This window comes from Phocoena phocoena, chromosome 2, assembly GCF_963924675.1.
Source record: "Phocoena phocoena chromosome 2, mPhoPho1.1, whole genome shotgun sequence".
Lineage (NCBI taxonomy): Eukaryota > Metazoa > Chordata > Mammalia > Artiodactyla > Phocoenidae > Phocoena > Phocoena phocoena.
Genome location: NC_089220.1, coordinates 67,315,976 through 67,330,589, shown reverse-complemented (window position 1 = coordinate 67,330,589; position 14,614 = coordinate 67,315,976). Strand labels below are relative to the sequence as shown.

Here is a 14,614-nt window from a genome sequence, read left to right as displayed (position 1 = left end):
TTCCTGAGGTCCTGGATCATCTTCACTATCATTATTCTGAATTTTTTTTCTGGAAGGTTGCCTATCTCCACTTCATTTAGTTGTTTTTCTGGGGTTTTGTCTTGTTCTTTCATCTGGTACATTGTCCTCTGTGTTTTCATTTTGTCTGTCTTTCTGTGAATGTGGTTTTCATTCCACAGGCTGCAGAATTGTAGTTCTTCTTGCTTCTGCTGTCTGCCCTCTTCACTGTGTTCTTATGATAAGAAAAAAGCAGACAACAAACCTTAGTTTAACAAAAGAAACCGAAAACTGTCTTTTCTAATTTTTATAACATATACACTTAAATATTTGGCTGTGTCGTATATGTCATTGTGTTTTACATTATGACTTATGTGGAACTCCCTAATCAAATATTTGGTGTTAAAAGAGGAAAGGCAGTCTTGGGCATCATTTTACATGGTTACAAAGTATTCAATATATAATTTCTAATTTGTAACATTCTTTCTAATTATAAGGGTTATATCAGTTTATTGAAGAAAATTTTAGGAAACTCAGAAAGGTATAAGGAAAGTAAAAATTTACCTGTAGTCTCCCCATTCAGAGTCTACTGTAAACCGTATTGTTTATCCTTCTATATGCATATTACATATTTATATTTTTAATCAGGAAATCATTATTATAGATGCAGTTTGTATTCTAGAGTTCCAATTACTTTCATTATGCCAGTTTTTCATCGTCTTAAATACAGCTGACCCTAGAACAACTTGGGGGTTAGGGACGCCAACCCTCTGCACAGTTACAAATTGAAGTATTACTTTACAGTGGGCTGGCCCTCTGTATCCCTGGTTCCACATCCATGGATTCAACCAACCACAGATCATGTAGTACTGTAGTATTTATTGATACAAATATGAGTATAAGTGGACCTGCATAGTTCAAACCCATGTTGCTCAAGGTTCCAGCTGTAGTCTCCAATGGTAGTACTTAGTGTTTCCGTGATATTCAGCCATATAAATGTAATATTCTTTATTTAACCCTTTATTACTTAGAGATAGATAGATACATATTATTTATATTTAGATATTGCTATTTCTGGTGAAAAATAAATTTTTGTTAAAGACAGAAATTCCAGCCTACTGCTGAAAACAGCTGATTCAAATCCTCCTTTCAGAACAAAATTGTGTTTTTTTGTTTGGGATTTCTCTAATGGTATCAGCAAATTTTGTCCAGGTTGAAATAGAATATTGAAGCATTTCATCTTCCACATCTTAGTGATTCCCATTCTTTTTTTACTCTCATAATGTTTTCTTGTATTTAGGTAGGGTTTTTTTTCCATTTACAAAAGCATTTGAAATGATAAGGAATTATAAAAGAATATTGATGCACATAAAAATGTTTATGGCATGCTATTATTAAAATGTTATAGAACAGTATGTACAATATGATACTAATTTTGTTTTTAAAGTATATATGTTGTGTATGCATATGTTCAAACATTAGAAGAATATATGCCGAAATCCTAACAGTGGTTACTTCTTAGTGGTAGGGTTCTTCTGGGAGCATTCTGTTTTCTGGATTCTCTACAGTGAACATATTCCCAGAAGGAAAATATTTTTTAAAACATAGCTAAGTGCCATAATTTTGCAGAGCCATCAAGAATTCTATAGTTTAGTTAAAGACATTCTAGACATTCATTTAGAAAGATTTGAAAATAAATGACTATATGCAATTCAGTATAAAAGTGTATATGTAACTAAAAGGAAATATCATTGAGTAGTAGCATTAGAATAGTGTTAATGAAGAAAGTGGTGGTTTTGAGCTGAATCTTAAAAGGAAATGTACAGTTTTTTATTGGAGAAGACAGTGAGTTTATACCCTCAAAGGACAGCATCCCAAAGACATGTGTCTGGGAATGAGAGAGTAAAGAATGTGGAGAATAGTAAAGAGACTAAACTTAATCAGTATGTGATTGTCCTTTTAAAACAGAAAGTCTCTGTTTCATGTTAATGATCAGATACTTAAAAAAGAAAAGAGAAATCCTGAAGTTTGGGGAACTAATGCATTTGTGTTTTTTAAAGAATTTCACTGTTTTAGTACCAGTTGCTCTCTACTTGAACATTATTTTTCATGGTTACAAATTATATAGTCAATGTTTGTATAATTGTTTCAGTGTTAATTTTACTGAAACACTGTATTAGTTGAAAAATTTCTTTTCAGAAACTGCATAGTAAAACTTATGGTTAGTCAGTAGATATTTTAATGCCATGATACTAAATGTTAGCTCAAATAATCAGTGTTTAAATACAACTTTCTTATGTCATAGGGCTTTTGCCAAGATGGCTTCAGCTCCTACCAGCTATGGCAACACTACCACTAAACCAATGGGGTAAGTATTTTTAATAATTCTGATTGAATAAGTCTGGTACTCCAGACCATAATTGGACTTTTGTGCCTTAAAAACACAGTGTGACACTTTGGATAAGAAAGTTTTCATTGTGATACAGAAGAAATGTCAGCATGCCTTTAGCTTCCATACGTAGTTTAAATTCTGTATTTTACCTGGTATGGCTTTGTATGCTTCCTTGTTCTTAAAACATTATGTTTGGGCTTCCCTGGTGGCGCAGTGGTTGAGAGTCTGCCTGCCGATGCAGGGGACATCGGTTCGTGCCCCGGTCCGGGAAGGTCCCACATGCCGCGGAGCGGCTAGGCCCGTGAGCCATGGCCGCTGAGCCTGCGTGTCCAGAGCCTGTGCTCCGCAACGGGAGAGGCCACAACAGTGAGAGGCCCATGTACCGCAAAAAAAAAAAAAATTATGTTTTTCATTTTCAGAAGATACATGAAGTTTAAAAACTGTTTTTATATCAATGTTGATAATATAGACTTGAAGCTAGACACTCAAGACCTAGCTTCAAGATGGAACTAGGCATACTGCTAAATGATAGAGAGGAAATCCTCAGGGCTGGGTATGACTTCTGACTTCAGAAAATCCTGTACAGTATGTGTGGTTTTCAGAGGAGCTGAACAAAATGATTCTAACTGCTCTTTTCCATACCATACTAGCTTCAAATTCCTAGCTTATGTTTTGGAGCTTAGAACAAAAGCATGAAACTGGAGGAAAACTGGTTTACCTACCCCGAGCTGCCAGTTTTAATGAAACAGTTTCCAAAAAGTAAAAGTACTTGGCCTAAGGCAGGGCCTTGTAAGCGCTTGGCAAAATGAATCCATTTGGCCTCACCTTCAGACAGTGCTGTGCAGGTGAGCCCACTAACTCCCTGAGAGTTACCTGGTACCTGGGAATTGCCTCAGAACTGTCCACTCCAACAGAGATAACTTTCTTTTGTTTTTGTTAAAGAAATGATTTCCATCCTGTCCATCTCTTCATTTCAGAGGGGAGTAGGACAAGATAGGAAAAATGAAAATATATTTGGAAAATTACTCTCATGCATTTAATGAAACAGACTTTCCAGCTCTTTGTCTTAAAATCTTGCTGAATCTTAAAAGCCTATTAGATTTCTTATGGATTTTGTAGTTGAGGATTTTAATAAAATGTGTTATAAGAAAACCTTGGATGATTTGAAGGCTTTCCCTAGCCTTCTTTTTTTTTTTAATTAATTTTTATTGGAATATAGTGCTTTACAGTGTGTTAGTTTCTGCTGTACAGCAAAGTGAATCAACTATACATATATCCTCTCTTTTTTGGATCTCCTTCCAATTTAGATCACCACAGAGCATTGAGTAGAGTTCCCTGTGCTAAACAGTAGGTTCTCGTTAGTTATCTCCCTAGCCTTCTAATATCAAAATGCAAGATTACCATTCTGTCCCACAAAGCATCCTTTGATTCCATGTGAGAGACTTTTTGAACCACAAATATAAAACCAATATGGCAAGTCATTTGTGTTATTTTTGTTGTTAAAAATTCAGACACTAAACAGTCTTCTGAGTTGAGGTAGAATTCATCAAGTATGTTGTGCTTCACATTTTTATATGATAGGTTTTGTGTATGAGGGGAGAAAGTATACAATTGCAGGATTAGGTCTAGCAGCTATGATATAGAGAACACAGTAACTTTTGACCTATTCGTAATACTTATAGACATATATGTTTTGAATATGTCAGTGTGTTTTGAACTCCTAAAGTGAGTCATCTGAATTACTATCTTTTTTTTTAATTGAAGTATCGTTGATTTACAATGCTGTGTTAATTTTTTCTGTACAGCAAAGTGATTCAGTTATATATACATACACATTTTTTAATATTCTAGATTACTGTCTTTAATTTATTGTTTTAACATTAAGCCAATCAGGAAAGCAAGGAATTCTCTTCAGTTAATAATTTGCTTAAATACTACAGCTAAGGCTTAGCAATTAAAATGTTTATATTGAGGGCAGCTCTCAATTTTTATATTTTATTAATATCGACTAGTCAGAAAGTTTTATTACTATTTTATTGTTAAATAAAATTGTGGCAGTGATGTCCTTGGAAGCAGAAATTCTCAGGTCACTTCTGTTCAGGTCACTTCTGTTTAGTAAAAACAAAGGTGGTAGGCACAGAGAGCATCAGCATATATTGTGTAATCAGACAAGTATTTTGTCTGTAACTGTAGAGATAATTTGTACTTAGTGCAGTCCTCTTCTTTTGCACCTAGTCTCTTATCACGAGTCATGAATACAGGATCACAATTCGTGATGGAAGGAGTGAAGAACCTGGTATTGAAACAGCAAGTAAGTACAATTGTTAGAAAACACACTGGTAGCTTTTGAATATAAATGTTGGCAGGTTGATTGCTCAGATAGAGCAGCTTCTACATATATTCAAGTACAAATATTAGGAATAAAATAAAATCAAGGGGTCCTTTACTGGTATATTTAAGGATGTGAGGGTGTTTTACAGGTATAGTTCACAACTCTGTAATTTTATGCTTTTTTTTTTTAATTTGCTAATTGGACTTTACTGACATTTTGATTTCCTTTAACTATTATCAGGTTTGTGAAAGTATATTAATTGAAAATAAATGAACTTAACCTTAGAATAATGAACTGTTACAAAAATGCATATCATTTAAGTTTAACATATATTAGGAGAATATTAATAAACTAATAGCCTTAATAGTTTAAAAGCCTGTGTAAATTAAAATAAAAATATTTTAAGTAGAATATATGTTTTGAAATAATGAACTATAGCTTGATTTCATACTTCATTTTAGAATAACAGTCTTAGTTTTAAACATAAGACATTTTTTAATGACTTTTGTATTTTTGTTGTTTTCTTGTTATTCTTATATATCGATATTTCTGCTTCAGAGTCATCATTAATTGATTTGGTTTCAAACTGGACTTGTTTTTAACTTTTTGTTATGGAAATTTTCAAATACACGTTAGTATGTCAAATACTCCTGAGCCCTTCACCAAGCTTCAATACTCAACATCATGCCATTCTTGTTTCATCTTCCCCACTTATATTTTTTTATTTGATTTATTTTTAACTGGGATATTTTAAGGCAAATCTGAGATATAATATTTCACACATAAATACTACAGTTTGTAGTGAGAAGGATTTTAAAGGCCAAATTAAGAAAAGAAACAGAGTTAATTATCTGTTATTCAGATCTGAATATTAAGTGTTTACTTACTTGTTTTCAGAATAAACTAGATCTTTTGTTTCTCTGAACTTCTTCCACACTTTTTATCTTTCTTATGATGTTTACCTGTGGTATTTTGTATTAACATTATTTATATTTTACTTCTTTTTTTTCCAGTTTTATTGAGATACAATTGATATATATTGTTTTACTTATTGATGGCAAAGAATTTTTTCCCCCATCTTTGAATTTTCCATAGCAGTTTGCAGAAAGTAGGTATTCAATTTTTGTTTGAATAAGTGAATAAGATTTTATTGTAAAAAAACGTGTAGTGTTAATAAAGAACAGTGAAAAATCCTAATTTGCTGTCTTTAACTAAAAGGCTGATTACTTCCTAGCTTTCCTTCAAAGAGATTCCAGATTGCTTTATTTCCTAAGTACTTGGGAAGACTTTTTAGCTTCATTATCACTCTTAGGAATTATTTTCAGTCCTTCCCATTCTGTCTCTCTTCTGGTAAGAGGCTACTACTAAATACTTAATCCACTTTTTTACTGGTTCACAGTACTTCCCTGAGTCAGTTTATCTTTACTCTCTTAGACTACTGAAGGTGAAGAGACATAAAAATAGGAGGTTGGGCACATTAGTGACCAACATACTGTACTTACAGTTTAACCTAGCACCTGTTAAAGAAAAAATTACTCATGACACTCATTAAAGTACAGTAAGGCAGACTTTTCAGGGGGACCATTGAGAAAGATGTTGGGACCATCACAATGGAGTTTTGAAGTCTGGGAGAGAGATTGGGCTTAAGTACAAATACAAAAGTGGGAATTTATAGCCAAGGAGCAGGGTGTAGGGAATCAGTGGTTGGAAAATTACCAAGAGGAAATATCAGGGATAAAGGGGGATCCTGGCTAAACCAACCTAACAGGATTCTTGCTGAAGGCAGACTAGTGTGATTGGACATCACCTGGGAGGTGGTAGAAGATGAGGAACCCGATGAGATACCGAGGGTGGTTAGATACCGAGGATGGAGGTGCTGGCTATAAACTGACTTTAGCAGGATTCTTTCTAAAATTGGACAATGCAGAGATGGACACAGAAGTCCATAGGTCGAGGCCCAGTTGAAAAAGTTCAAAGAGCCTGAGTAGAATCTCATCTAGGAGAGAATCTTTGTCATAGCACTCTATTTATTATCAACTATGGACAAGATGATTTCGTATGTGAGACAAAGGGGGAACCACCAGTTTCTAAGACTACGTCTGCCTTTTGCTAGATAGACTGGCTATTATATAACTACATATAGTTAAATTTAGTTTTAAGGAAAAGTACATATTTTACTTAACATGTCACTGTTAGAAGGAAATCCCAGTAGTAAGATTCCCTAAACAAAGGAATCCTTGTCACAAATAACTGATAGCATTGAGCAATTACAGGCTTTAATCTTTATTTATTTATGACTGCGTTGGGTCTCCGTTGCTGCGTGCAGGCTTTCTCTAGTTGTGGCGAGCGGGGGCTACTCTTCGTTGTGGTGCGCGGGCTCCTCATTGCGGTGACTTCTCTTTGTTGCAGAGCACGGGCTCTAGGCACACGGGCTTCAGTAGTCGTGGCACGTGGGCTCAGTAGTTGTGGCACACAGGCCCTAGAGCACAGGCCCAGTAGTTGTGGCGCATGGACTTAGTTGCTCCACGGCATGTTGGGTTCTTCCCGGACCAGAGCTCGAACCCATGTTAGCAGGCGGATTCTTAACCACTGTGCCACCAGGGAAGTCCTTGTAATCTTTTAAATGATCAAATTTACTTTTTGAACTTATTACCTTAGTGTCACATGATATACATCCCCAAATGATGCCTGTAAGAAGGGTCTAAAGTGATCGACTTAAATATTTTACTGTGCTAACACAACAGTGTGTTTTATTTAAAGTTAAGTTTATAAAATACAAAAACAGATTATCCTCTGTGACCTCAAATCCTTTTGCTTTTTTTAACATTGCAAATAACATACTGCTTTGCTTAACATTGCAAATAACATACTGCTTTGATATAGGCAGTTTCTCACTTACAGAAGTAAAATTTGAAATGACTGGTGGTTACCTCTTTCTATATCACATTTCTATCACCACTGCTAAGAGAGCCAGGCCAGTTTTTTAAATAGATGTTAATAAGACTTTTTAGGAAATATTTATTGATTTGGGGGACACTGGTTATTGATTGGGGGATAGTGGTTCATTATATATTGTGAAGTAAAAATAAAAGTCATTATAAAACAGTAAATTCAATATGGTCTTTTTGTTTTTGTTTAAAAAAAGAAAAAAATAGAAGATACTCAAGGATATATAACTAGGTTTTAAATGTTAGTTTTTCTAGGTGAGAGTATTCACCTCTGATTAATTCCATATGATAAATTATTAGACTTCAATTATGGAATCAAAAGAGTGAACATTTCTAATTGTTCTTAGTAAATGTTACCAAATTGCTGTCCAGAAAAGTTGTACCAATTTGCAGTGATTTACAGCACCTGTTTCTCTATATCCCGCCCAAACTTGGACCTGTGTGTATGTGTATGTGTGTAATCTTTGTAAATTTAATACTTTTAAAAAGTCTCTTGTTCTAGAAATATTTAAACTCATAGAAAGCCATTTTTAAAGTTACACAGTCCTAACGTTCTAAAATTTAGAGGAACTGCTACAGGTATATAGGGCAGGTTGGGAACTGAAAAAAATGTCAGGGAAGAGACTGGAAAAGATGAATTCTTTGTTTCACACTTGTAAAATTCTGTTTAATTCATGCCTCTTAAATCTCTAAGTATTTGTTTCGATTTTTTATCTGAATAAACATTTTAAGCTATAAAAACATTAGATAGAATAGGATGTCTTGTCATGTCCAGTTTTCTAGGTCACTTATAAGAGCCTTTTATACTTTTTTGTTTCTTGGGCAGCATAAGTTTTATGTATCACAAGTATTAGCTATCACATAAAACCGTTTGAATGATATTTGCAGATTTGAAATATACTTATGTGAGGATAATTGTACAAGAACGTGATGATGAATAATGTAGTACTATGTTGCATAATTTAAAAGTCTTCTATTTCACTTTCTTTGGCTTGTTTGCTTAAATAATCACTCTTTTAAAAATGAATTAACAACAAATAAATTGCAAGCAGTGGAATTCAGTAGATTAAAAAAGACTTAAAAGATATATCACCTAATTGCAATGTATAGCCCTTATTAACATTATAATTTGAACAGTGAAACTGTAAGAAATAAATTTATGGAGCAGGAAAATTTTGATACTGACTAGATATTGAGCTGTATTAAAAATATTTGCTGATTATTTTAGGTGCGATAGTAGTGTTATAGGGGTTTTTTTTTCTTTTAGGAGTTCTTATATTGTGGAGATATATATACTGAAATATTTATTGCTAAAATGATTTGATACTGGGAACTTGTTTTAAAACAGCCTAGGGAGTGGGGAATGAGAGTATAGATAAAATAAGAATTTGCCATGAGTTGATAATTGTTGAACCTGAATGATGGAAATTGATGTGTTTTATTGGGTCCAGGTAATCCTGTTTCTTGATTTTATTGCCATTAATATGCTATGGTTTTGGGAAAAAATACCACTTTATATATTTTATTCTTTCCTCATCTGTAAGATGTGGATGTTGGATTCACTCTGTAGATCCCTTCTGATTTATAATTTTTAAATTTTGGAAATAGATGATCCATCGTATTCCCCTTCCTCCTATCTACTTCACTGACAACTTTCCAATATCCACATACTCCATCTTATTCTTTACTTGGCTAATACAGTCTTCCAGATAAGTGTTCTCTTCAAGAAGGTACACATACTGCTTTTCATTCTTCAGGACTTTGATAATCAAGACAGCAGCGACTCTTGTCCCAACTTCACTGCCTAGTTCATCGTCAGAGTATCATCCCAAATCCAAGGCTACCCGGGGTGGGGCAGGGGCGGCGGGGGAGTTGGAAATAGTCACCATAGACCAGATGGCAATACAGGGCAACAAGTGGCTAATCCTAGGAGAATTAGAGGGGAAAAATGTTTTTAACTGTTTTGGATATAGGGCTGTATTATGTTTTTTAGATTGTCTGTTTTTTAATTTCTTTGCATATTTTATTTTAATTTTGTGTTTAAGCAATTATGCCATCAGAGACAAAAATTAGCATTGTTTTTATTTAAACTTTTCCAGTGACTAAAATCATAAAACGTGACTATGGTCATAAAACTATTAAGGATTTTTAGAAATTAATTTCTCACTATATTTTGTTTTCTCCCAGTAATATTTCTAGTTCATATATTTGAAATTTGAACATCTTGGAAATAGTGATCCTTAATTTAGGATATTCACATGTATGGGATTCTGTCTCTCAAATCTAAATAGATATAGAGGCTTTCTACTAATAAAAATTTAGTTAGTAACCTAGACAATAATATTTTTCATTTTATTTCTGAAACAGTTTCTAAAAACAATGAAATATATGCTTGGGAATTTTTAAAATAATGGGCTTTCATTTGATTTAATTTCTTTATACCTCTGTTATTGAGGTACACAATTTTTTTGTGTCTTTAAAGATGAGTGAACAGACCATTTGTTGAGTGAAGAAAATTGTGTGGTTTTGTTCTGCTGTTTTCTCTCTGTTAGCTGCCACAGTTCAGTTTTTTCAATTAGTAGAACTTAGTTATCTTAGATATAAATTATTATCAATATAAAATTCATTTTAAAATGATTAACTTAAGTCTTCATATAGGCCAGATAGAGCATTAGTTGATGACAGAGCTCTCAGAAGTTGTTTCCTGAAGTACTCTTTCTTAGGCCTTTAAAGACATTATGTATTTCCTTTATCATTCTCTACACTGCAAGTTTTCCTTAATGTGTGACAGTGTGTGAATTATTGTATGGTGTGGCAGTGGTAGATGACTCTTTTGGTGTTATCTGTTTGTAAAGACCAAACAAAAACGTAAAGAATCGTCTCTGGGCTCTTAAACTTCTGAACTGTACTGCTAGAAAGAAATTTTTCTTGTGTTATTTAATGACCTATTCACTAGCAGGCTTATCGTCAGATACAGCAGAGATATGAAATGCCAAGTAAAATTTAACTGTACCTTTTAGAAAAATCTTACTTTTATACTAAATGAAATATTCAAATTTCCAGTTATTTTCACGAATACAATAAAAGTAATATGACTCATATGGCTTTATCAATTATATAAAATCTTTTCTGAACTTTTCTCCATTGCACATATCTAATACCATAGTACAATTCAGAGAGCTAAACGGAGAATTCAAAGTAAATAGAGGGGCTTCCCTGGTGGCGCAGTGGTTTAGAGTCCGCCTGCTGATGCAGGGGATACGGGTTCGTGCCCCGGTCCGGAAAGATCCCACATGCCGCAGAGCGGCTAGGCCCGTGAGCCATGGCCGCTGAGCCTGCGTGTCCGGAGCCTGTGCTCCGCAACAGGAGAGGCCCCAACAGTGAGAGGGCCGCGTACCGCAAAAAAAAAAAAAAAAAAAACATAAATAGAGAAATGGATATAAAATTAATTTTAGTAAAATGTTATAATTTATAATGTTGCCTTGCTCCAGAATTCTTTTTATTGTTCCTGTTATGTTGCAAAGTACTTCATCTTTTGTTGGTGTTACTTAGAACAAATTTGTAACTGTAGTTTTTTCTTTTGAAAGCATTTTTATAGATTTAAATCTGTACCCAGTTATTCTTTAGAGAAAGTTATGGTTTAGACTTACATTCTTAAGTGAACAAACTCAAGTTTATTTGAAAGAAAACTTAAAAGGTAAAATTTTGAGCTCTCTTTTTCAAATTCTAAATAGAATTCAGGAAGTACATTCAGTCAGCTTGAACATTTGGTGCTTGTGTTTATATTAAGAAGTTCCTTGCCAACAAAAATATCAGAGAATAATGAAATAGCTTTAATTTTACTTGCCTAAGATTATCTTGAAAGATTTTTACTTGCCGATCTAGAGAAAGGAAAAGGAAAAAGAAATGCGTATTTTCTGCCTGGGCAAAGCAGCATTTTCCTTAGTGATGGTCCATTTTAGTAACAATAAAATGTTTTATGACCTACAGAAGGTAAAACTTGTAAAATAGTAATGTGTTATCTACAGTTATTTAAATAATGAGATTTAATGTTGCCTCTGTTGTATGAAATCTCTAAGATACAAAACTATTCTTTCCAGAATATTCTGTACAGTTCACAAAGGAAATATCAGTTAAAAGTGGGCAGAATACCATCCCAGTAGGAAGGTACTTTGAATAGGCATAATAGTCACTTAGTAAATTTTCTGTACCCAATGTGTTATGTTCAAAATAATGGTTAAAATGGTCAGATTGAAACATAGCAATAGTATTTCATATCCCCATGCATGTAAGCATGTCAAGGGGCAATCTTCTGTCAACACCAGTGTTATACATTTTATGTTCAAAGTGGAATGTGTTTTGTAAGAAGATAATATAGTATGTCATTGAAAATTTGGAATTTATCCCAGGCAAAATTAAAGCGGTCAATAAAGTTGTGTGTGCATCCATTTCCCCATTTTTTCAAAGAACACAAGTATCTTATTGGCTAGAAGAATATACATTAGAAATGAAAAAAACTCTGTTAGGTCATTAAATCTCATATATTTCTGCAAACTTAAAGTACTATTTTTTAAATAAATCTGCAGAAAGGAAATGAAAAAAAGGGGGTGGGGATTCTTACTCAATTAAAAGCTTACAATTACGGGTGTTAAAAAGCAGACATCCAACAAAGTAAAAAGCCCAAATATGTATTTGTACTAAAACCTGGATATACCTACACATTTTTAAAAATTACATTTTTTCTATGGAACCTTGAATAATGCCAAGGGTATTTACAACTATGACACCATTCACAGAATACTTAATCTTAGAATGTGTTTAATTGAAAGGTAAGCATACTGAACTATAGAATGATTAGGTTGTTTTGCTACTAGAGAAGAATTTTGGTTTGTTATTTCTTCTAATATTTAACAAAATACTCACTGATCTCTTCCACAGAATCTACCTGTTACTCGTATTTTAGACAATCTCATGGAGATGAAGTCAAACCCTGTGAGTAACATATAACACTGTACTTGTAAGTTCTTGAACATACCAGACTATATACAAAAAGTGATAAACTCAGAGTTTGTTGTGGGCTTAATCACAGCAGACTACATGCTGGAAAGGAAAGAGTCCATGTTCTCAAACAGCCTTTTTTAGCCATTATCACAGATAAATGGGAATTGGTTTCTCAGCTGCTACATCACTCTGGCCAGCTTTCATCCGAAGTAAATGTAGATTATATCCTATATATGTCCTAAGGAGCAAGTTTCTATAAATAAAAAAGAACTAGTGAGCATCAGTTGGTGTACTATAAAGAGTACCAGATCAGTTTAATTTTATGAAATTAAATTAGGAGAGGAGTGCATAGTAAAAATTTTAAGTGCATGTATTCAGATGGCACCAAGTTCTTTGGGGCTGAAAGGTAAATTGAGAGAGAAATTGTTTGATGAAGAGATAAATGGGTAAATAAATATGAGCATTTACTTAAAGAATGGGTTTTCAAGCTATCTGTTTATAATTCAAGAAAGGAATGTAAAAATCATCACAATCTGTTTCATAAAAGAGCCCATCCTGTTACTGTGGCAACTAGAAATAGAGTGGTTATCTGGAATAGAGAAAAGCCGCATGATCAAAACCCGCATTTGGGCTGATCTGGATCACTATAGACTTGGCATCAAGACTTAGGATACCAGGCTGAGAGAGAGAGTGAGAACAGAATCTGCAGTTAAATATGTCATTATTTTGTAATCCTTAAAACGTTATTATAACATTAAAGGAAATTAACAAAAACAAATTTTAAAATCTGTCCATGTGAAAACAAAGATATAGTGTTATAAAAAAGCCCAAAAAGGGGCAATTACACTTATGAAAGGAATGAGAGAATTGTCTATAATGATAAGCTAAAAAGGATTGGATTCTTCTATCTGGGAATCAATATAGAGAAAGTGGTATACAATGTAGTAAAAATAGATTTATTACTACATCCTAGAATATATGAAGAAGGAATGCTTCTTGAAAAGCCTGAGAGAAGTATGATTTATGATTAATTGTCTTATAGACTACTACTTCATAATAGGCAGTAAATTTCTGGAAGATATTATCCCAAACAATAATAAAGATTAAAAATATAAACAAATGCAAAACTTTAGACACCATATCCACAAGGTGTTAGGCAAGTTCAGGATATTTTGTTGCTGTCCCTGATCTCGAAGTCGAGATGATGGATAAGGACAATAATAATGATAATAGCTAACATTTATTGTGCATTTCTTTAGCAAGGAACCAGTCAAAACATTTTTCACATAGCTCATTTAATCCTCATTCGAACCTTCTAAGAAAAATACTATTTTTTTAAATTATTCTCATTTTATAGATGAAGAAACTGTGGCACAATTAACTTGCCCAAGGACACACAGCTAATAAATGGCAGAGCTGAACAGGCCACATTTTTCACCACTGTGCTATATTGATTAGGGCAAGAGCCATGCCCTTCGTAGAATCATAGAACTTTAGAGTTTAATGAAACTGTAGAATCTTAACTGTGAAGGAGAGGAAACCGAGAGATATTGTGACGTTTCCCAAGGCACACTATTTTTAATAACAGAATTGGAACCAAAAACCCACTACTTCTGAATTCCTGCCTACTACTCATTCCAACATATACACACCTTCCACATATCTGTCATAGACATACAGATGGCTAAATTATGGGTCTTATTCAGATGTTTTCCAAGTTCTGTAAGTTCATTTATCAGTTCTATTGACTTTGACTTTATAACTGAAGGCACATTACTACAGATATTTTTTAATTAATTAGAAAAAGTAAAATTTTTCAGCTTTGAAAGCATTTTTTCATCCATCTGCTAGATGAGACAGATGCCTGCTCCCTCTCTTATCCCTGTCTTTTTCCCATATTGACAAATTGATTTGGAGGCTTTGAAGAGATTAACAAAGTGTACT

At 33.6% G+C, this 14,614-nt stretch overlaps 1 protein-coding gene across 1 annotated transcript in view; it reads left to right on the top strand.

The window, feature by feature from the left end:
• Positions 1-14,614, top strand: part of SCFD1 (sec1 family domain containing 1) — a 135,159-nt gene that overhangs the window by 102,217 nt on the left and 18,328 nt on the right. Inside the window, exons 18-20 of the mRNA XM_065873045.1 lie at positions 2,303-2,365; positions 4,625-4,700; positions 12,608-12,661. Of these exons, the coding sequence (XP_065729117.1) occupies positions 2,303-2,365; positions 4,625-4,700; positions 12,608-12,661 (193 nt within the window). The remainder of the gene's footprint in view (positions 1-2,302; positions 2,366-4,624; positions 4,701-12,607; positions 12,662-14,614) is intronic.